This window comes from Harpia harpyja, chromosome 13, assembly GCF_026419915.1.
Source record: "Harpia harpyja isolate bHarHar1 chromosome 13, bHarHar1 primary haplotype, whole genome shotgun sequence".
Classification (NCBI taxonomy): domain Eukaryota; kingdom Metazoa; phylum Chordata; class Aves; order Accipitriformes; family Accipitridae; genus Harpia; species Harpia harpyja.
Genome location: NC_068952.1, coordinates 10,269,662 through 10,293,063, shown reverse-complemented (window position 1 = coordinate 10,293,063; position 23,402 = coordinate 10,269,662). Strand labels below are relative to the sequence as shown.

The 23,402-nt window shown below is 37.0% G+C and overlaps 1 protein-coding gene across 5 annotated transcripts in view; it reads right to left on the bottom strand.

Moving 5' to 3' along the window:
* USH2A (usherin) overlaps nt 1-23,402 on the bottom strand; it is a 408,741-nt gene that overhangs the window by 355,146 nt on the left and 30,193 nt on the right. For all 5 annotated transcript variants that reach the window (XM_052805222.1, XM_052805224.1, XM_052805225.1 and 2 more), the window contains exons 4-9: nt 17,922-18,057; nt 16,683-16,746; nt 14,015-14,309; nt 12,529-12,713; nt 9,161-9,382; nt 7,756-7,849 (exon numbers count right to left, since the gene is read on the bottom strand). In XM_052805222.1, coding sequence (XP_052661182.1) covers nt 7,756-7,849; nt 9,161-9,382; nt 12,529-12,713; nt 14,015-14,309; nt 16,683-16,746; nt 17,922-18,057 — 996 coding nt within the window. The remainder of the gene's footprint in view (nt 1-7,755; nt 7,850-9,160; nt 9,383-12,528; nt 12,714-14,014; nt 14,310-16,682; nt 16,747-17,921; nt 18,058-23,402) is intronic.

Here is a 23,402-nt window from a genome sequence, read left to right as displayed (position 1 = left end):
GAGCAGTCACAACTCCTAACAAAAGCAACTTGGAAGAGAAAATGAAAGCACAAGAATTTATCCGCTGAAATTTAGTTTTAATAAAGGCAATTAACAGTAAGAGGTAAGATAACAATAGCCACTGCACCTTCTGTAATCTGTTAAAAACAAAACAACAAAAAAACCACATCACCACAGTGAGAGAATAAGGAGGTTTCTGGATGAAAGTTAGCAGAGCTTCACTTGAGACCTTGAACTCTGACCTTTGTTTATCAGAAGAATCACTGCCTAATCATGATTAGCCCAGTTAAAGTACACCAAGGGGAACGCCTTGACCATAACTGTTACACAAGTTACACAGTGCAAACTAATTCAAGTCCTTCCCTCATTCACATCCATCTTTTCTCTCTCTAGTCACTCCCTTTGCCACTACCTTGAGGAAAAACAGCATTACACAGCACCAGCAACACAAGACAAGAGGGTTTGTTCAGGCATCGCACAACTTGGGAAGCGCAAGAAAGAAACCCGAGCTCCCAACCAAACCATCCCACTCATGCAGCTTCCTCCTCCCAGCATGTCAATGGAAATATGTCCTCCTTGAAGGGAAAGCAGTACAGGAATAGCTACCAAACTGCCAGCCCTGAATTTCCATTTGTGCATGGCCAGCCATGTAGCAGCTGAGAGCATTCATTATTTCATTTCAATCTTAGATCAGTTACTTATACACACCTGTGCTTATACCTATTATTAATGACACACAAGCACTAAGGAGTAAGAGAGAAGATGGCATTTGATTACATAGCACAGGGCTGCTTTGAACTACCATATCTCTTGTTCTGTGACTTTTAAAATTTTGACAAAACTTTTTAAAAGCCTTAGCAAAAAAGTAGTCATTCAAAAGCTGGCAGTGACTATGAAACAATTGCTCTTCTAGCAGTTGTCACATCTGTATGCATTAAAAATCTGCACTGGACCCCCACCTCATCCTGCTGAGTTTGTCACACCTTTATTAGGTTAAGAATTGCATTTAACTTCCAAACCTGCTGTGTTTAACTTTCACTTTTGGTAGCATGATGATGTACATATGGCAATCTTCAGGTCTTCATTCATCAAATGTAAACCCTGCATTCACCCAAAGCATAGTCAAGATTTTTCAAAGGTATCAAGAGATTCAGGTTTCAGTTCTTGGCTGCCATGTGTAAAACGGATAGGTAAATCCCCCAAAAGCCTTTGACAAATCCGAACAAGGTCTAGTGGTAGATTTACAAAGAATGTTAATTCTTGACAAAACAAGCCTTTCTCCATAACTGTAAAAACCACAAACATGCAGATGCAGTTACATCTAGGCCCGTCAGAAAACATCTTAAATATATGGCTTTCCCTATGGACAATAACAAACATGTCCTCTTGATATACAGTATCTGAACTGCTCACCTTCTGCAAAAACAGTTTTCTGAGGAAACATTACATGGAGCCAGATGGTCAAAATACTTAGCTCATCTTGGCTCAATTCATTAGTCTAAAATTATGATTAAAAGCTTATTTCCAATAATGAATTCAGGATTTTTTTTTTACTAAAATTATTATTAAAAACTTACCTTATCAAAATTCCTGAATCCAGCACACTTATGGAAGGATCACCAGTGACTTCAGCCTAAGCCTTTATGTGCCAAGTTCCTTATTAATCACTAAGAATGCTGAGGACAGTGCCTCTGAAGAAACAGTCAACAAATATTCAAAGAAATACTTCAGAAGGCAACAGTAACAATACATTAAGACTTGCAATAAGTTATGATCAACTAGAACCTTCTACTCCAACACTTTTAAAATATCCCGCTGCTTGCCTCTGGGTGGCTTTTTTTTTTTAATGTTACATTATGTAGAATTTATTCCTTTTTTTTCTTTTCCTAACCTGTGTAGGAGTTCCCATCTCACACCTGTCAGTCAAACTTCAGTTGCAATAACCAATGTACCTACACACCTATACTACTTATATTATACATATGCTTCTATAATACACATATGTCATTAACAGTACAGAGATTTAAAAATCTGCTGAAGTGATATCAAGATTAGTATGCCACCTTCTCAGGCATTTTGAAATGCTGTCTTGCCTTTGAAAAACTCCATTATGTGTATCATCCAACCATGTTTGTTTATGCTGCCCTATAAGTGTTGACTATAGTAGGATAATCACACACTATTTTTTCCTTCCTACAAGATCCCAGTCTCTACCCAAATGGACAGTATGCTTTCACTCTATTTAGCTGAATTAGCCGAATAAATATGGCTTCAAGGCAATATCTATTCCAGTGTAGCTTAGCCCTGCTCTGAAGACAGTTGTCTTAATTTCCCCATGGCTCTTCCTCAGCACCGTCACTACAGCATTTGACTATCTATCAAGACCACATGTTAGCAGAGCTTTGAACCGTATCTGTCTCTGGTGAACTCCCCAAAGACCAAAGCAAAAGCCAGGTTTTATTAGGGGAAAAAAAAAAAAAAAAAAAAAAAAGCTAGAACACTCTAAGTGACTCCAAATGACTAAGGAAGACAGAATAGAAATGACGAGCATCTTATGGGGTTCCATCGTAACACTCCACGTACTCTAAAAGGATACAACATAATTTTAGAAACTAAGCACAGACATAACAGATGGTTTACAACTACTGTATGCCAAATAGCATTCTAAGAAAAGATACTACTGCTGCTTTGGAATGGCAAAGTGACTGACAAAGAACCTGACTAGCAAAGAACATAAGACCTACCATTCTGAATGCCAGATTCCAACAATGGGACACAACTGATATCTCAAACACTGGCACAGATGTTGTCAGACAGCATAAGATATATCTCTATTCAACTCCTCTTTCATTTATGCCTTTTTTGGTGAAGTTACTTGAAGCCACACTAAGTTCTACACAATCAAAGCATACGCAACCACACTAATTCTTACAATCAGACGGCTCAGTAAATTTATTCACACTTAAATTCTCTGGGATTAAAATTCAAAGCTATTTTCAAATCAGGCATCCACTCCATCTAACTCTCATTTAGACTTCAACCCTGTAGGACTTCTGTAAAATAAAAGAGAGGGAGAAGGCAAGTCTTGCAGCTGATGGGATTGGCATGTGTTCTGTTTTACCAAAGCTCTGACTTGCTCAGGGTATTAAATTGTAAGAGATCTTGTGTTTACTTTTCACTCTTTCTACTTTGTCTATTTGGAATAAGACTTTGAATTCCATTCTCCTGGAATATTATAGAATGCTGTAGCCCCAGTTACTAGGTATTGTAGGGTTAATTTCACTCTTCTGAGGAAGCTATTGCATGGGATTTTTTTTTTTTTTTTATAATAGTGGGGTAAAAGAAAGAAAAAAACAGATTGCCTAATCACTTGGGCACTTGTATGGAATATGTGAAAAAAACCCATAGAAATTCAATAAATATATGTGGCACTATGATTTACATCAGCTACTTCCAACAACAGTGAAACACCAGCCCAGTTGTGTCTCAGCTTGCTTTCACATTAAATGAAATAAATATCCAGCACAGTGGGTAAGACCATGAAAATAATTTTCAGACTGGAACAGCCGCCCTAATTTCTGAGAGGTAACAATGACAACCATAATGCTAGTTGCCATTCACCTCAAGTAAAACTTACAAACATCAGATCAAAATGTATAACAGATAATGACCACTTCACAATTCCTTCAGCACGTCATCACCTGTGCAACAAATCATGAGGTATCTGGGACTGCAGCAAGATCTTTCAGTATTTCAGCAATCCTTGTAAACAAATTGTTTTAGAAGCCTGCATCTTTGAACTATGCAACTACACCAGTTTTCCAGGGGTGGATTCATGGACAAACCTGTAACTTCCACACACATGTCAAAAGTTATCTAAAATTTTCAGGCAGGTAAGACTACTGGACTAGGTGCTTTTCTGCTTGCTGTTTCCTAAAACTCCAGTCAACCATCTGCCTGCTTGATTTCCTTTCTTTTTATTCTGATATAAGCAGCTTCCTCCCAGGCCTATCCTCTGGATAAAAAATTTATGGCACAGAGCTTACCAAAAAGCGCATTTTTTGCTAGCTTGCTTGCTTCTGCAAGCTAGAAGTCTTTGTTATTGAGTGACCACTTACTACAGTTAATATTTACAGCTCGTCAGGTACTATGTATCATTAATTCCAACATGTAACATGATGATACAGATTGACCTTTAAGTAAGGTTTAGATAGATTCTTCTGTAACAACATAAAAAGCCTTATTTATCCAATTGTTGGTAAATCAACAATGCCATATCCAGTTTTCAGACAGCAGATGTTTAAGACCATTAATTATTTGCACAGAAAACTCTGAAGACCTGAAGCCTTTACTGTACCCAGTCACTCTCTTACTTCCATTCATATCCTCTCAAGCATTTATCAGAGTTGCTTTATTTATTTTAAATTCTATTTTCTATTATTATTTCTACAATTATTCCTGTATATTTTGCCATTACCTTTCTCTATTAAGTTCTGTATGACCAATTTAAAGGTGGCGCTGAGACTGTAAGGTAAGGCTGATCTTGTCTGATGGTCTTGTTTTTTCATGGGCTGTTTCCAGTTTTTCATGTAACATCATAGAAAGTTTTTGAACATACTATTACTCTTGTCTATAAATTAGTCTTTGCATACAAATGTTACCAAAACCTGGACTCCACTCTTGGTGCCTCAGTTTCCATTTGTAAAAGGCAGAGTTACTTCCCAAAGCAGGACACAAGACATTTACAGAAAAATTTGTAAATGAAGTAGCTGAACTGTTTTTTCTAAGATGAGAGATAAGCTCTGTGAGGATTTATTTCCTTTTCTTTCATAGTCTGGCCCCTCAACATCTACAAGTCATTCTTAAGCATTCTCTTCTTCCCATCATCTCAAATTTCATAGCAACATATTTCTTCATCAAAACAGAACTCAGAAAAAAAAAAAAAAAGAAATTCCATTTGGTATGTCAAATTTCATAACATGGTGATGCAAATAGCTAAACTAAGATTTCTATTTGTAATGAATTATGCAAATTTTTTGTTTCTGATATTGCTTTGCTGCGCAACAGCTATCCAGATGTATATGCCAGATAAATTCATGATGGTAATTTTAGTTGTATTAAGCGTAAATGTGACAAGGACATACTCTGCCATATGTTAAGAGCTTGTCAAGGGATCAAAAAAAAAAAAAAATGCTCAAATCACTGGGGTGGGAGCCTGAGAAACATAGGTGTACCGTTGCCAATGATAGTCAAAAATCAGGATGGATTTTCGTTTTGCTTTTAAGTGTTTGCCTTACAAAAAAATCAAAACCTTTAAGCTGTTTGGATTTCATGTAAATCCTTGAAAAAAGTCAAAGTAGTTAGTGATATACTTGCAAATATTAATTCTATTTTATTACTACTTCTATTTCATTTCATATTTAGTAGATACTGACATGGTCATTAAAGAATGAGGAAAATAATTAAACATCCTTATTGTACTGTGAATGAATACAGTTAATTCAAGCATTTCAATTATCGTTACAATGCATATATGCGAAATCAAAAACGTGACACTCACTGGAACAACCCATTAACATTGACAGAAAATATCTGATAAGGCAGATACATCATTAAAATGTATTTGGTTTGTTTTCACAAGGTAGCATAAGTCTTGCAAGAGTGCTTGGTGAACGTCCAGATCTTATTAAATATTTATAATTAATCCCTACAAAGTAACATTTCACAATGTGTGTTCTAATTAAAGGGACATTGTCAGTTTTAATTTTTTTTTTCTAATTTGACCCATCTAAAAAACTTCAAATTTCTGTTCAATTCCCATTTAGACTGTAGATCCTACACCTCTGCTTAAAAAAACTAGACAACTTAGATTCCCTATGAAATCTTACAAATATCTTTCACATGATCATAAGCACAATATCAAATGCTCTCAGGTTAACACTTCTTGCTCTGTTCTAGCAAGCACAGACTGCCTGGGGATTTTTTGATGTGAGATTAGTCTCCCTTTTGCTATTCCATAACCCTTTCTTAATTTTTAGAAAGCCTATTTCCAAAAGGCATAAATATAGCAAGGAATAAAACACGTACTCATGACGGAAATCTAACATTCAGTGGGATTGTGGGATTCATTCCTTTGATGTAGCTCATTCTTCAACCTCAACTTCTTTTCCTTTTCTTTTTCTTTTTTTTTTTTTTTTTGAGATAAATAATTAATCTAGGGACAGAATCTTTTGTTTGAGCAAGTTTTCTTAACTTGTACTTCATAATTCTGCTTTTGCTAAGTTGTATGTGAAAAGCTTCCAAGAAAACCAAAGGTTGTATGAAGTAAGTGCAAACTGGTACCATTATTCTAAGCTCTCCTCTACATATTTATCTAGATGACCATGACTTCTAGTAAACAACCTCATTTTGGTTCTCCTATGGCCAAGAATTATAAAACTAGTAGGAAAATTATAATTTTGCAACTTGGTTTCAACCGCATACTACACTTCACAAAATCCCTCTTTATTGTGGAATGTTGTTAAGAGCAGAGCAAAGCAATGATAAGCATATTTTCTAGACTGTATCTAGATTATTTAATATGGCCTTCTAATTAATTCCAAGAAACTTTACCTTAATATCGACTATCTGAAAACACGGAACAGTAAAAAGGAATATTAAATTTACTCTTTTGTTAGAACAATCATGTTGCTACTACAGATTATTTTAAAGATAACCAAATGTCATATACAACTGCAAAAAGTACGGGACATCGATATTTACAGGCTGTCCTCAAATAAATAAATAAATAAATTCATAGCTCAACTTTCAATGTTTTAAAAAGCCACTACCCAAATCACTGGTTTAGATCAAAATAATGAATAAGACTGCAAAGAAAATAACTTCCAAATACATATGTACTGGCATGTCTCAGTGTTTTCTTACATATGCTCGACTACGCAAGAGACATTTAAAATCAAGTCCAAAATGTTTTAACTCTTCCTATCTTAGACATATTTTGTAAAACAACTGCATCAAAAGATCTCATTCTTAGATAAAGTCAGAGACTGCAATCTACAGATGTCCCAAGTATCTACAGATGTTCCAAGTATCTGAAGGTAAATCTATGTTACTGTTTTACCTTGGATTAGCCATGCAGTTTTGAAGCAAATCTCCAAATTTTCTGCATTTACTGTGCTTTGGTTTGCATCATGGAGCTGTCTTGGACCACTTGAACTGTTCCCTTTCAAATGAAACTAAATTGGAAGCTGAACTCCAGGACTGTGCCTACTGCACTCCATCTACTGAATGGGTCTGGAGTCCATAGGACCAGACTAAAACTACTGTAGAGTAAAAAAAAAAAAAAAAAAAAAAAAAAAAAAAAAAATCCCTGAAGCACATCTGCTGTTGGGTCTTCATTACCTTTTCATTCTACACATCATTTACTAGTTGCTACAGCAGGTAGAGCCATAATCTTTATTAGATTCTGACAGTCTAAATTCAAGTTTGCATGTAATGTTTGAAAGTGGCATAATCCTTTAACAAGAAATCAAATCCCTAAACACAGCACTCCTAATGGTCTGTGGTGGAATGGCTTTTGGCGAGGGGGGGGGGGATATTTTTTTGTTGCCTCATTTAATACAAACCCTGCTATGGAAAGTTTCCCTATAAAAGCTAGGACAACACTAACACACATACACACACTCTTTCCCAGGACTAAAATCCCAATTTTGAGGCTGTTCATAGGTGACATAGATAGACAAAGGAGAGACTAACATTATTTCCTTCTGTATAGCTTTCCTTGACACACAGGCACCTATACAGTTCCACAGCTGCGTCGCAATTATCAGCATGGCCATGGCAATTACACCTGAAAGAACAATAGGTAGTGAAGAAAAAATTAAAACGTGGAAACACATCTGTCCAACAATATATAACATGGTCACGAAGACAATTTTGTCTATTACATAGTCTGGTTCTTTATTAAGAACAAATAAACACCACCAAAGAGAATGTTCTTAAGTGCAGTAACCTACAAAAGACTACTTCACTCAACATATTTTTAAGTATCAACAGTTGCTTTCCAAGAAAATAAAAACCAGCATGTAGTACAGCTACTCTTACCTTATATAATATGTAATGACAACTATATTTCAGTATATAATATTAATATGTAAAACTTTATTAAATAAATAGCAATTATTCATCAATATTAAGCCTTACAGTGTGGCTCTATTTTTTCAAGAAATCTTAACTGTATCAAGCATAATTTTCTAGTTTAACCCATTTCAATCTCAGTTAAAATGTCCATTTCTTACTAAAATAAAATCTTTCTAGAGTATTAGTTAATAGGCAATAACCATCCCACTCTACCTAGAAGGTCTGCTCTTCTGGAGGCCTGGCATAGCTTTGCAAACTACAGCTGAAATTATTTTACTGTTACATAGTCACCAAGATGATAGCTATTTTAGTAAAAGCATTATCATAATACATCTGAATCAATAATCAAAACATATTAGTAGTGTAGGAAATTTTAAGGTAAACATGACCTCTAATGGGGTGATTTCTCTCAAAATGAGAACTACCAAAATAATTTCAGGAATAATACTTATTAACAAAAATCTGCACCATATGCTTCTTGGAAACTATTTCATTGCCAAATCTGCATATTATTTACAGGGCATAATTAGTCCTTTCACAAGACAGCACACTTATATACAATAAAGTTGTCACAGATAATGTAACAGTTTTACTGACAGCTGCCCCATTTTAAAAGGAAAACTACAGCTGAAACAATGAGCTCTGCATTAAAACTGTTAAAATTGGCATGTCTGGGAATCTGTAATGAAACTTGGAAGCGCTACTGAAGTAAAGCACAAGCCGTGGTTTCAATCATAAGCCTTTGCTTAGAGGCACTGGTAATTCCAAGGAAAGGACTGCTTTTGACAGATTTGTGTAATAAGTATAATTAATTTTAAAATAACATATGAGCAAGTGTTTTAAAAAAACAGTACACCAGTCATTTCAAACTTGATGCACTGCTTCAGACCGAATTCCCTTCTCATTCATAAATGTAAAAGCAGAACAACTTCATTAAATTTTAGGCAGGTCATTATATACTTTGCACAGCTGTAATAGTCAGAGGCAGTGATGGGTGGGGGAAGAGTTCCATAACACCTACCTTCCACTGACTGTAACTTCATTAACTCCATAGTATCTATGCCTAAAATTTACCCAAGACTCATTAGTATGATACTGGCCACGGAGATGAATCCTCACTTGTGTAGCTTTTACAAATTCTTGGAGAGATGGAGTATTGTAAAAATCATTGTAACCAGGTCGGTGGTTTGGTTCCGGGGTAAGAACACTAAAAGTTAGATTACCACGGGAATAAGGTGTAAAGCTGTTTAAATAGAGAGGAAGACAAATGAAAATCAAAATATCACATATTTTACAGATTCTATCTCCTAATATCCTTTTTCTCAGAGAGGGTCTCCACTTAACTGTACATAGGCTTTTTGTGGTTTCTGGGGAAAATTCTTATGCCAGTGGATTCCCAGTCACCAGAATTCAAGCAGGGGAAAGGAAATGTCCTCTGTATGTCTGTTTCTCCCCAAACTACCATGCTCTTCTCCAGACTCTAAGTTTCCAATTAAAAGTAAAGCCTCTAAATGGCAACTTCAAAATATGAATAAAGTGTGACTGACACAGTGTCATCTGCACTAAGTTTCCAAAAAGTTTAACACAATGTCTTTGAGAAACATGAACTGTGCTTGAACTACATAAGGAAATCATTGAGATGACCAACACGATAATTAACGTGCTCATATTGTTAATTATATACCTGCTAAACACATATGAAAACCATACAGAAACAATTATATTTTTAATTCCAGAGTCACTGGACTGTATCATCTCATTCGATGAGTGAATAGAGTTAGAAACACACGCCACCTTCCAGTGAGTGAAGTGCAAGAGAATTGAATGGAATGTAGTAGGATTGAGAGTAAAACTGTGTATTTAAGCCCAAGAAGGGGAAGGACAGTCCTGAGAATTCAAGCAAAAGCTGAGTAAACTAAAAAAAGTATATATAAACTGCACATTTGCACAATTTGGTATGAACCGTATCTCATATTGGTATACTTACTAGCCAGAGTTTAGCTATGAGTAGAACTTGCCTCTCCAAGAGGCAAGAATGCCTGCTATTTGCACACCTACATGGGCTTATTAAAAACAGCTATCCCATGGTATCACCTGGCACCTAACATACAACATTCAAAAAATGTAATTCTCATCACTTCGAAATATCTCTGAGCTTTTGAAAGATGAGATTCATAGTTAGGCTAGGTCTGCCAAGTCATACTCCTCTGTCTTCACGAAGGATCACTGAAGTTACTGTGCCCCTATCCAGGTTAGTGCTTCACAAAAATCTCAGTGGAATATATCTGTATGTTTCTCTGGGTGATACTGTCCTCTCTTCCCCTCTGCAGAAAGTTAAATAAAGTATTTTTCTTCCATTACATATAGAGCTGTAATGGAAATGTTAAGACAGGTATGAATGGCAGACGAATGACACCATCTTGGTATGGAAGCACTAGAAGGAACAGCAGAAGGACTGTAAGGCAGATGGCATATAGATAAGCAGGTCATCAAGATCTTAGGGCATCCACACGCAGCTACTAAGGAAACCAGGAAAAGAAAGACGATCCTAAAACAAGGGTCAGCCAATATTCAGACTAAGCAAGGATTCAAGTCTCTGATAGAGGGATAAAGGACAGTGAGTAACTCCTAACTTACAGAGGTGGTACAGGATGCAGAAATAAAAACCTTATATCACTTTCATCTCCTAAAGGACAGAAAAGAGTCCTTTCAGTACTAGCATGTGGTCACCAAACCAAGAACCCTCAAGCCATGGTAAGGATTTCAAAGCCAAGGTCACTTGCATTCCACGTCAACCCAAGGAGTCCTGGCTAGGCCACCAGGATACAAGCACGCTGGTGTCTAAATCCTGGACAGACAATTTGGACATGTCTTGGCATTTACAAGTATGTAGGTATATGTGAGAGAGAGAGAGAGAGAGAGACCAGTTTTATTTTACAATAAAATCACCTTCCCCTCCTATAAAGGTGTCAGCAGGGAGCTCTGCTACTGCTGACACAAATTTGGAGCATTGTTTCAACAGTAAGTTCTCTTTGAGTACACAGAATACTCACCATTACAGGGTATATTTCTTATCTTTTAAACAAAGCTTTCTGTACATCAGCTGTACCCAAAAATCATTCATTCATATCACTTCCTATCACCATTTACGTCGTAATCGAAGGGGAGAAACACTGCTACTCACAAAACATTTATGGGAACAGTTCATACTTAACTCCTCAGTTCTTTTTAGAAAATATACAAATACATATTTCTGGGCTGAAAAGGGCATTACACCTCATTTGAGTTATTTTTCCAAAAATGTTTGGCTTACTTAAGAGATTTCCCTTCTCTTCTACCCTCTGCTCCAAGGATCAGCAATAAAGCTCGAAGTCCTTTGCTGAAAACTGGTGTAACTCAGATGACCTTATGCCCCTCTCTTCAGAATACTGAACTGCTGGAGAACAAAGATGCTGACACTTGAAAAGTCTTAGGAAGGTAGCAAAAGTGAAACAACAAAAAAAGCAAAATGCCTACAGCACCTGCTACTGTATTTTCTCACTGATTTCCAGCCAAGTACTAAACAAGCCTAATACTGACTGGCATCTGAATTCAGGCAAGGGATAGTGCATTTGAATATATGTAGTGGTGTAGATTCAAAAATATATATATATGTACATACAAGAATTTGTGTAAGTAAAATGATAATATATATTAACTATATATTATATATGTTATATGCTATATTTATTAAATATATATTTTATATGTTATATATTTTAAAATCTGCTATCTAGTAAAAAGGTTTGCAACATATTTCTAAACGGTAATGATCCTCCTTACCCCCCCCCCCCAGTTTTATTTTGGTTCTTGCTTAGAAAGACTAGAATGCTTCAAGATACAATTTTCAACCCATTTCTTACATGTTTTGCATGATTAGTAGCAAGGCTAAATCATTGGCTTTTGTACTTAAGTTTGGCCTCTCTTCTAATCTCAGAACACATTGCACTCTCCAAGATCAGAAGGTATACTTTCACATTCACTAGATTCTTTAAAACAATCTGTTATATCAGTACCTTCCTCCACTCTTCATCTCAATGTTCTGTACTTGTATTGACAATAACCCCCCAAAACATAAGCATGTAAAATTTCAAAAGTCTAGCTCAAAAATAACAGAGGAATCAATTGTGTCACATTCCTTAATGTCTGAAATCTGATAAAAATGACAGATGACCTTTTGGCAATCTTCAATCGAAAGGTCAGATTTGGGATCTTTTCTATACTCAGCAGCCCATAATAAATGAGTATACCAAATTAAATGATTCTATCTCATTGGGAAATAGAAATGAATTGTGTCAGGATGTTACCTGTTCAAAGCATCTGTATTATGCAGATAATACCCACTCATACCTAGGAAGCTGGAGACAGTTGACAGAGTCTGGTTTTTCCAGAGATCCATTGTTATCCATTCCAAAAATACTGCAATTTTTAGCAAAATACTGCCAGTCTTCCCAGTTTAGATCATCTCTTTTTTTCCTTTCAATTCTTATTGCTTCAGGGTGTGGGCTAAAGAACTGCAGTATAATATAGAATACCTACAAGACGATAACAAATTTTTAAACTTATATTAAATGGCTAAGTTGTAAAACAATGAGAATATAACCTTTTTTTTCAATATGACAATATAGTCTGCTTTACCACTCAGACAGAAAAAGAACCAATACTTCAGTCCACATATTCCCAATTAAAACCAAAGATAACTTATTTTGTTAAACAAGCTCTTCGATCTCTCAGACATTATTATGCAACAAATGAACTGTTGCATCAGAACTCTACTTTTTCTTGAAGACCATTTGAAAATGCACTACAAAGTCAAGTCCATGATTTATTACAGTAATATTATTTTGGCAAAAATGAAGGGCATAGCTATGTGTTGCCAAATATTTGATGAGTTGTTTTATAACAGGTAAATTTTGGGGGGGGGGGGTGCGGGGGGGAATCTCCCTACTTTTAGCTTGGATTCTCATCAAATACCCTGTGTTCTATTAAAGACTGCTTCCCCCAGCATACTGCTTATGCAGAAATGTGTGTGTCAAATAAGGCAAGTCTTAAAACTCCACACGCATTTGAACTCGTTTCTAATTAAAGGACTAATTCTTACTTATGTAGCCAAAACCTGTCATCATGTTCTTTCCCTTCTCACCATTAATGACAAAAAAGAAAAAAAGATAAGCTAGCAAGAATACACGGAATTTTGGTAGAGCCCCTATAGTGAATGCAGCCCCACTACTGGTATGTGCCTCCTTCCAAGACATCCTGACACTCTTCAACAGCATAGCGAAATGTTAGGTACAATCTGGCCTCTTCAGGAATCTTGCCTGCATATTGTATTCTCCTTTCATGTTCCTCAGGAGGCTAAACTACCATCTCTAGAACATCTACAAAACAGAAATCCCCTCTGATATGTCAGTGTGCCGCAGACATGTTAAATTCCATTTGATTGCAGTCAGCTTTCTACCAGAAGGTATAAAACAAGCACCTCAAGTTTTAATAGAAATTAAAATTAAAGTTGAAATTTACAAAAGTGGAGTTAAAAGAGAGCAACCATTTTCTAAATATTGGTGTCTTCACACAGGATACCCGCTCTGGTATATCTATTCTAGATTACTGCTTGTTACAACAGCCAAGGCACATCAAAAGACAATGACAAGAACCATAATGCATTCTGTTGCCTTTTGCATTGTTTCATACTGAAAAAGGAGGTTTTCTTCCTGGTCCTCTAAGGATAACATCTTAAAGCATAAGGTTTGAATTTCCTCAAAATTGTAATGAAATGTCTACAAAAATCTTCTCCTAGTTTTGATTTAATAAATAGCAAATGTAATCTTCTCATTACCTGATACTGTCCATTTTGTAAATCTATTGTGATTGAAACACCATGATCCAGACCTGCAGTATTAGCAAACACAGATGAAATCCAGGTGGTCCCAATGTCATCGTCATTGATGTAATAGAGAGGATGGGCTTCCACATCCAACCTCAGCACTCTGTCGTTAGTGGTATCATCTGCACCATTAGGGATGCAGTACCTCTGTATCAACGGGTGTACCCGGGGATGACTTCCAGGACAGCGGCACTCAGATTGGGTATGCAGATGAGGAAATTTTCCAGAGAATACTTCCAAAATGTCTCTGTCACAGCATATAAAAAAGTAATTACATACATGATAAAAAAGGACAAGTGCCGCTTTGTACCTCTAGGCTCATAGATTAAACAAAATTCAGCTTAGATTACAGTAGAAGCCCTAAAGGCCACGTTTCATCTCACGTAAATGGGGCAATCAGTTAGGAATCAGGCCAGCCAGGGTCCCTACATAATCACTGGTAAGCAGCAGGCACCTTCAGAAGGTGTCTGTGAAGAAGCCCTCGAGTTCCTTTCATTGCTCCACAGACATATATGGAGCCAAGGGAAAGGAGCTGCTTGTTGGGGTGTCTAAAGCTAGGTACGATGAATCCAGCCCCAGGTGCAAGGAGAAAAACTCTTAACATTTTATTACGGCATCATGTCTGACTCCAATCAGGGATCTGGACACTGTTCTTAAGCATACTATAGCATTAGCATATTGCCTATAACCACAGATGAGTTGAATGTTTGCACTCAAATCCTCCAAAAAAACCAGCTTGAGCAATATCGCACTGCACCTTAGAAAACCTGGATAGAAATATTTCCACTTTTAACTAACTTTAATACAAATGCCCACTTTTTTAGCTGCCCCAGTCTGCGATCACTGTAGTTGCTTCTTACAGCTCATGTCTAAGTCATTGAGTCACCTTACTTCCCTTTGACATCAGCAACTGAAATAGATACATAGGTAGGCAGGCAAGCAGATAGATACATGAACGACATGGGCAGATGACCTAAACCTTTATCTGCTCATCTCTGGTGTAAAAGAAGGATTTTGTGAGCCTAGAAGATACTGAATTTTCAAATTAAAAAAACAAACAAACACACCTCTTACTTTTCCCATTTTTCTACTTTATCAGTAAGAACATTATTTTTGTATACTTATTAAGCAAATAAATACTTGCTGCTGCCACTACAAATTCCACAGAACCTGAAGTTACAGGACATTTTAGTTAGCCACAGACTGAAATGAGTTGATATGCAGGCAAGACTTTCCTTTGCAGTTTATCCCAGATAAACATTTTGGACCAAATTATTTGTGGATATAAAACTACATCCACAAAGACAGCATTAGGTTACAACAGTTTGTAAAATACCTTATCTTTCAATTTGGAAACTTTATTCATTTCACTGACTTATATTGTAGTTCAAAGGATTTGACAAGCATTGCTGTGAAAGAATACAACCAACATTATTTTCATATAACTTGGAACGCCGATTCATACTAATACTTTAAATTCACAGGAACTTAATTCGTCGTAATGTCCTGCAGACAGCTGAGCTTTTAGGAACCTGCTCTACCTCTTATTGAAAGACTATCATTACATAGCCTTAAGGTCTGCAGTCGTGAGTGCCACTGGGTGTAGCCCACCCAGAAGCACCATGCAGACAAATAGGACCCGACTACTTCTGGCCAGCTTGAATTGACTAGATTAATCCAGCATGAGCTAGATAACAAAGGTAACATTTCTTTGTAATGCGCTAGGAAGGGAGACTGGAGGGCAACGGAAATTGCAGTGGCAACTGTAATTTGGCCTCAGGAATGGAGGAAGTCAAAGCAATTGCCCAGGGCTATGTGGGCTGAGCTAGCAAAGTCACTGGCAGCTAACGGTGACAATCTAACATAGAAAGCAATGAACAGTTAAGACAATAGCACCTCGGGGTAGGGTTGTGTGCATGGGGTGGGGGGAGCATCAAGAATACCTGAAATGGACGTCTGATACCATGGGGAAGCTGCAAGCAGATGAAAGGAACTGCTAAGCATGGGAGCCAAGCTCACAGCAACGAAGCCAGCATGCTGACCAGTTGGAGTGCCTGCCTCTTCATTTGGATCACTGGTATTTGAGTGGTCTAAACTGTACTGGCCTGCTATGCTCCCTTCCTCACCCTACAGTTTACATGGAGCTCTGGGAAAGCTTGGCAAGTCTCATCCAGCAGGACTAAGCTTATCAGCACACACTATTATGTCAAAATTATCATGAGCTGATAACACCTAGACAGTTTATAAGCACTGAAATCTAGCAAGTGGATCTACTCTCTGCAAGAACACTTACTAAGTCAGGTTGTAACAGGGACAACAATAACAAAGAAAGCACACGTTTATTGCTGAGTGTTGAGTTTCACTACATATATACTACTATATATACTAGCTACATTTAAGCAACAGTTCAAAAGCACAACAAATTAAGTTGTTGAATTTAACTCAAGATTTTTTAGATTAAAAGTCATCTTTGAAATGAGGTTCAATAAACTACATCACCATAAGCAATTATCTAAAGGAGACATATGAAAACCATCATACGTTGGGAAATAAGCATATTGTTATTTATTCTTTCTAATCACCACACTCTTATTTTTTTACAAAAATAAAGGTTCTTTACCTGTTTGTAAGTGCCACTGGGTAAAATCGAAAATCTTGCATTCTTCCAACAAATTGCTCCAAACCTAAGAAAATATACCATAAATAAGTAATCTATTGAGCAGAAGTCAGCTTTGCACTGCATGAGAGCACCTTTAATTCAGCACTCAGAGATCTCTCTTGCACAATTACCCCTCCTGAATGAAACCATCTTGGACCTGGACAAAACTATAGAGGGCAGTGACTTAATTTTTTTTATAAAAAAGAATGATTTATAATAACTTTATAAGAACATTTTGTACCTATCTCTTTTCTGATTAGAGAGGTGGCACAAGGATCGGCTCATTAGACAGAAGTAATGAGCCAGTCCATGTGCCACCTCTAATTAGAGAAGAGATACAGTAGGTACAACTGTACCTATCAATTTATACAATAAAGATAAAAAGCATTTTAAAATATTCCTTTCTTTTATACATTTATTAGTTATCCAGTATTCAGAATCAAAATCACAACAAAACACATTTCCATATACAAGCTTTAAGAAATGGGGCACAGAATGACTTCCTTGCCCAAGAGCATAATAAAGTTGTTTAAGTGACATATAGTTATATTTAGAAGTTAGCTTCAAATTGTGCATGTTCCTGAACAGCAATAGCCAGTGTTCTTACATCTGCAGAGCCAAGAATTTGTGGAGAGCAACAAAACATCCCCCAGCTGTTCTGCAATCATCATGTCATGCTGTAGTACATATAAAATTTTAGATGTAGATGAGGAGTAACGCTATCAGGCATTACTAGAGGCTGAGGGATTCTCATTCTGCTAGTGGTTTACATGAGTAGAACTGAAGAACGTGAACAGCCAGAAACTTCAGCTCTACTCCTGACTCTGGAGAGGAGTATAGTCTAGTGGCCATGCACAATCCCATTCTGAAGTAGTTTCATATATTTACTCAGAAAAACTGATCATAAATTAGTGGAATGTGTCACACTTTACATACCTACATTTTGGAGAATGCAGGAAAACCTACCCGTATGCAGTAACACATAGAATAAATTATGATCCTACAGGATCATCCACCAAACACCTATCTTTCAGCTAACCCTTTGAGAAAGCTAATTGTACAATAGGAATTTTCTCCTGCAGGAAGATATTACTTCTCAGCATATAGATAACTTAAAATGAGTCACGTGTTTTTAACCACATCATGCACATCTTATTTTGAATATTCCGGTGCATTCCACTAAAATACTACAAGATTTACCTGTGAAGCTTTGTCCAATTTGCAGTGTACCATCAGCATCAGTATCTGCAACTGTTCCCACAAGAATCCTTGAATCAAAAGGTGTGTTGTCATCTTCCCATCCATTCAAGAAGAAACTAATTCTGCTGTGATGCACCTATAGAACCAATATAAAGGGGCAAACACACGCTTCATTATGCAATCACTTTGATTTCTCCACATGTTGCATCTACCACTGATTAATCGTTAACATTACTTCAACCTACTTGCCGTGTGTCTTTATTTTCGGTGCCTACTGAAAGTAGTTACCTCTCTTCTGTCCATCCATTAGCAATCCAGTTAATAAGATCATCACTCAGATGCACGGAGTATAAAATTTCTACAGTGGTTAAATCAAAGAAGAAACTACAGTGCAGTGATCTGGTGGGGAGGGGGAAAAGAGGAAAAGGAGAAGGATGGGTCTGTTTCACCAGGTACTGGGTTGGTTACAGCTACATCACCACTTCAGGCCATGGGCACATGTTATAGCTGTCAGAGCTCTTCTCATACACATCAGTTCAAACAGGCCTCAAGGGGCTTTATACCATACTCAGGATAACCAAATGCAGCACTTTTCAGCCAGGACTCTAACACCCCTCCAAAATGCCTCCCCAACCCCAGCCTGTTTCTTTCTACAAAGGCTGAAGGGAACGGTATAGGAACTGGCTACATCTGCTTTACACCCAGTGGGCAGTTCCCTTACATCAAGGGAACCCTTGGCTAGGAATATGCACTCAGCCAGCACCCCAGGGTACTATTTTCTGCAAGCGTTCCCTTCCCTGCCAATTCATTTTAAATTTGAGCTAGCGTTCATAGAAATACTTTATGGCATTCTCCCAGCTCCACAAAGTCACAAGATGCTGAGATTTTACAAACTACTTTTTTGCATTAAAAATCCTCATGTTTAGGTTACATAAAATTAGAAAAAGTTTAATAATACAGGAGTGCCTTTCAGCCTTACATTTTATGAAATTCAATACTCTCATTTAAAAAATACAGGCACATAAAAAATGACAACTGGAGGCATCGTGGCTATAGTCAGCTTCCCATTACTGAAGTTAATTATAGAAATTAAGTGCAACTTATTCAAAACTTTTGAACTCTGTTGAATTGTTTACTGAATAAACTTAATCTCATTTATTTCTGAAAGTGATTTATTTGCAAAAACTGATATGACGTGATTTTTCGCAATATTTAGCTTGCATGAGGATTATTTCACATGAGAGCTCAGTAGCCTTCAGATTTTGAAACATCATTTTGTTGTTGCCAATTGACAGAGCATTATTTTCATTTTGCAGATATGGATGCCTGGTGAATCGCGCCTACAGAGGCCTAATAAAACTAGAGTGCTTTAGCCTGTCTTGATACTCATGCTAATCAAAACAAAATAAACCTGGAATAATTGCTTCCATAAGAACAATATATATGTGAGGACAAACGGAAGGTTTACAAGGCAGAATAATTTGTTGCAAAGAGGAAAGCCAGAACCTGAAAAAGTATCAGTTTAAAAACCACAATATAAGAACTCACAAAGCTATTCCACCAATGAAGTCTTTCAAATTTCAGACCAAGATAAACGGACACAATTATCTATAAATCTGAGCTCAGATGATCAGCATCAGTGCCCCGGGCAACAGGAGTCTTTCAGTATTTTAAGAAAGAAAATATGAAATGAGATGGAGGTTTTTGTTTGGATTTTTTTTTTTATTTAGGCTTCACACAAAATTGTACAGATTAATTTTTCTCCTTAAACTGCACTTTCAAACATACACATGCATGCTGAGCTTTATTGCCATTTCCAGATTCAGTCAATATTTCCCAAATTTAGACAGGAATATTTATTGCCCTTCCACTGATGGAAATTTGAAGGCTATTATCATAATTACTAAGCCTTGAGATTTGTTCAAAAAGTTATTGCATATGAGTTTCACCGCTCAAAATACATCTCTCCATTTTAAATTATCTTTTGTGTTGACACATCAATGACCTAAATACAACAGTTTTTTATTTAATTTTAATTCAAAGCCCTCTAAACATCTGATGCCCTATTTGCAAGAGTCTAAGTATATGTGTATATGGTGGTTACATTGCATTTTTTTTCTGCATCACATTTTTTACAGCCTGTTACTGTCATTTGGTGTTTGACTGTTATCATCATAAAAGATACAGGCTTTTCTACTTTGTTATTTGTAGCATTATCTCATGTTTTACAACATCTTTGCACAACATGCCCGCACATGAAATATAACTAGTGAAAAGTTCTCAGTGGTATTAATGCATAAAAAAGAATGTGGTTCCATCTCTACTGTCTTTACCCAGCCAAAAGCTGATGAACAGCCAATTTTCCTTTATCACATTAGCACAGCCATGAGGGAAACACATTTGTTCTAGTCAGCTACACTAAAGATACTATTACCAATCTAACATATACATGTTTTATATCAGCAGTATTCTCAGAGTATGAGGGAGCCAACAATATATTAACACTAGCATGACAGTTTATTTAAGAAAAGAAAATTGTCTCTGTAGAGGGACAGAAGTTAGAAATGTATGGCTAAAGCTCAGTGTCACTGGTCTAATAAAGGTAATAATTCTTAAGCTTTCTTTATAGCAGGTAACACTCCTGTGGCAGCTCTGTCATATCATTCAAATAAAAATGTTGTCTTTTACAAGTTTAAGAGTACCTTTATTTTTAGTCAGATATGAAGCATGTTTCCACTTTCCCGTTTTCACTGTAAAACATTTGTAAGTGGAATTCAGAAATGGGCACACTCACCCCCATCAGCTCCTTGCAAACTTACCGTCTCAGCCACAGCTTCTGTAGGACCCAATCCTGCCTCCCCCAGTGGTAAGCAGCGTGCTCGCCTTCATGCACCCCCTACTAAAATCGGTGGGACTATTTATGACTTGAGTGACAGAATAAGGCCCTGAGTGGCCAGGTATTTTTACTTGTTGAAAATAGGTGACTAACAACAATTTTAAATCTCCCTCCCCCCTCCCCCCCACCAATCTCTTTGTATTAAATAGGATTTAGAATAGTTGGGTTTAATATAGCACATCCCCAAGGTAGCCCTAAGCACTTTACAATGCTGAATTGGATATCAGTAGTGCAGTGACTGTGTAAGGCAAAGGCAGCAGTCATTATGCATTTGGCAGTAGCTCAATGTAATGATCCCCCTGCTGGTTATTAAAGGGGGTATGAATATCTGACATGGGAGGAAAATGTAGGAGGGAAACCATGTGTGGTATAAAAAAATCCCAGCGGCTCTCCACTGTGGGAGGAGAGGAATGTCTCAAAGTTTGGTGTCAGTTTAGACTAAGCTAAATAAGAAGGAAGGCTGGCACCAAATCGGCTGTTTGATGTGGTTATTTAAGGTCTCCTGACCGTTAGCATTAAATTGCATACAATACCACAGAAATAAAAGATGAATTTCACTCCTGACTAGGACAACAGGATTAATCCCCTGTTGTCTTTATCAATAACGTTCAGTAGGAATTTGCCCCAAGAGAGTAACAGGAGATGGGTAGGGAAGGCTGGCCTCATGGCTGTGCAGAGCACAGGACCAGAAGCCTGGGACATCAGCGCTCTAATCCCAGCTCTGAAACCATCTCTCCCTCCCGTGCTTCCCCATCTGTCAGATACTTAGCAAGTCACCTCACAGGGAGGTGGCAAGGATTAGTTACTAAGATAAATTCACTCTGCAACTACATTAGCCTCTGCCAATGCAGAGCCTAATACCAATTCCAAGCAGTGGAAAATCCATTTGATGGTGAACTGAGATGGTGAAAGATATCCATAATCTTTCCTCTAATGGCATTCTTGTTACGATCCAGAAGAGTTTCAAAAATGAGAGGTGCTGGGCCAATGAGCTGATAGGCAAGTTCCTTCAGTGCATCCCAAATGAAGCTCTTATGGTCCTCTGCCACAAGCAAATTGCCCATCAGAGCCAGCAATACCAAATCCAATCACTTCCTACCTAGGAAAAATTCCCTGCCCTATGGGTGACTGCAGTGCAGAACGGAGGACACACTGAAGAACGAGCTACTGCTTATAAAATGAGTTAGGGACAGAAAAGGCATTACAACTGTTTATTTTCTCACCTAAAGATCTGTGCTACTCAGACTCCACACGTGAAAACGTAACAATGAAATTTGACATGAATTTTGCCACTTGGTTGAGATCAGGCAGAGCTGTCGTGTAAGCAAAAGCCAGTATTTTCATGTATTAACTGCTAAAAGAAACTTCACTATACTGCAGTAATCTGTGTGGCAAAAGAGAGGCATCACAACCAAATACTGCACTTCAGAGCAGTTGTACTGGCTAAGACTCAGGGACTGTGGCAAAAAGCAGCAGCAGAGGAGCATATAGGAGCATGGTAAGCATGTATGATACTGCTCCTGAATACTCTTTGAACCTCAAACCACCGGCAGCTCAGACTTCATCAGCCAGCCATGGCCTCTACATATTTAGTAGCTTTCCATGGATTTCTTTTGCATGATTTTGTATAGCTGCTCCTTAAATGCAAAACCTTCTACTTCCCCCAAAGGCACCCACTGTATAGGTTGATTCAAGAATACCATGGGGTTTTATTTCTCTCTTTTTTTTTTTTTTAAGCCTTGAACTGTACTGTTATCTATAGGTATAACATATAATAGTATAATAAATGTATAAATAAATAAATAGTATAACAGGTATAAATAAACAGTACAGCAGGTATAATAAAAATATTTAGTATTTCAACAAAAATTATCAATATGCTTTTCAAAAAAAGCCTAACATTCATTTTCATTAACACAGAGACAGAACACATTTTGGGTATCAAGTAAAAGACACAGTTATATTGATTCCCCTTTTTTGAGCTACAATGGCACTTTCCAAGCCAAAGCCAATTTGGGGAAATTCCGAGACCCCCATCTACAAAGTTTTGGCTTTCAGGAAGTAACACACACATCTATTACATCGCAACATACATGTGTGATATCTGGCACATTTAAGCAACATATACTTTCTCTTCACACATTAATCATCCTGTCATCAAAATGTCCTGTTATGTATACAGAAAAGCAACTGAGACAATTTTAGTCTCTTCCATGTAGAGCTGAATTGCATCATTTCTGCCAAAATAAATAAAGTTAAGTGAATTCTTCTTCAGTGGATGCTATGATCTTTTTGCATCAGTAAGGTTTTTCCATTAAAACTAAGTCCTAATATTTATACTACCCACATCCCTTGTGCAAAATTATTTCTAATAAAGAAGATAGGAAGGAGAGACATAGAAAAGAATCCTATATGTTCCATTAAAAAATAATAAAGAATACCTAAATATATCATAGCAGAGCTCAAGATCACTAACCAGAGACCAAAATTCCACTGCACTAAATAACATAAAACCAACAGATGCAGTAGTCTCTTCCACAAATGTTTTAGAATTTATAATTATTATATGTTTCAAAGACATACCT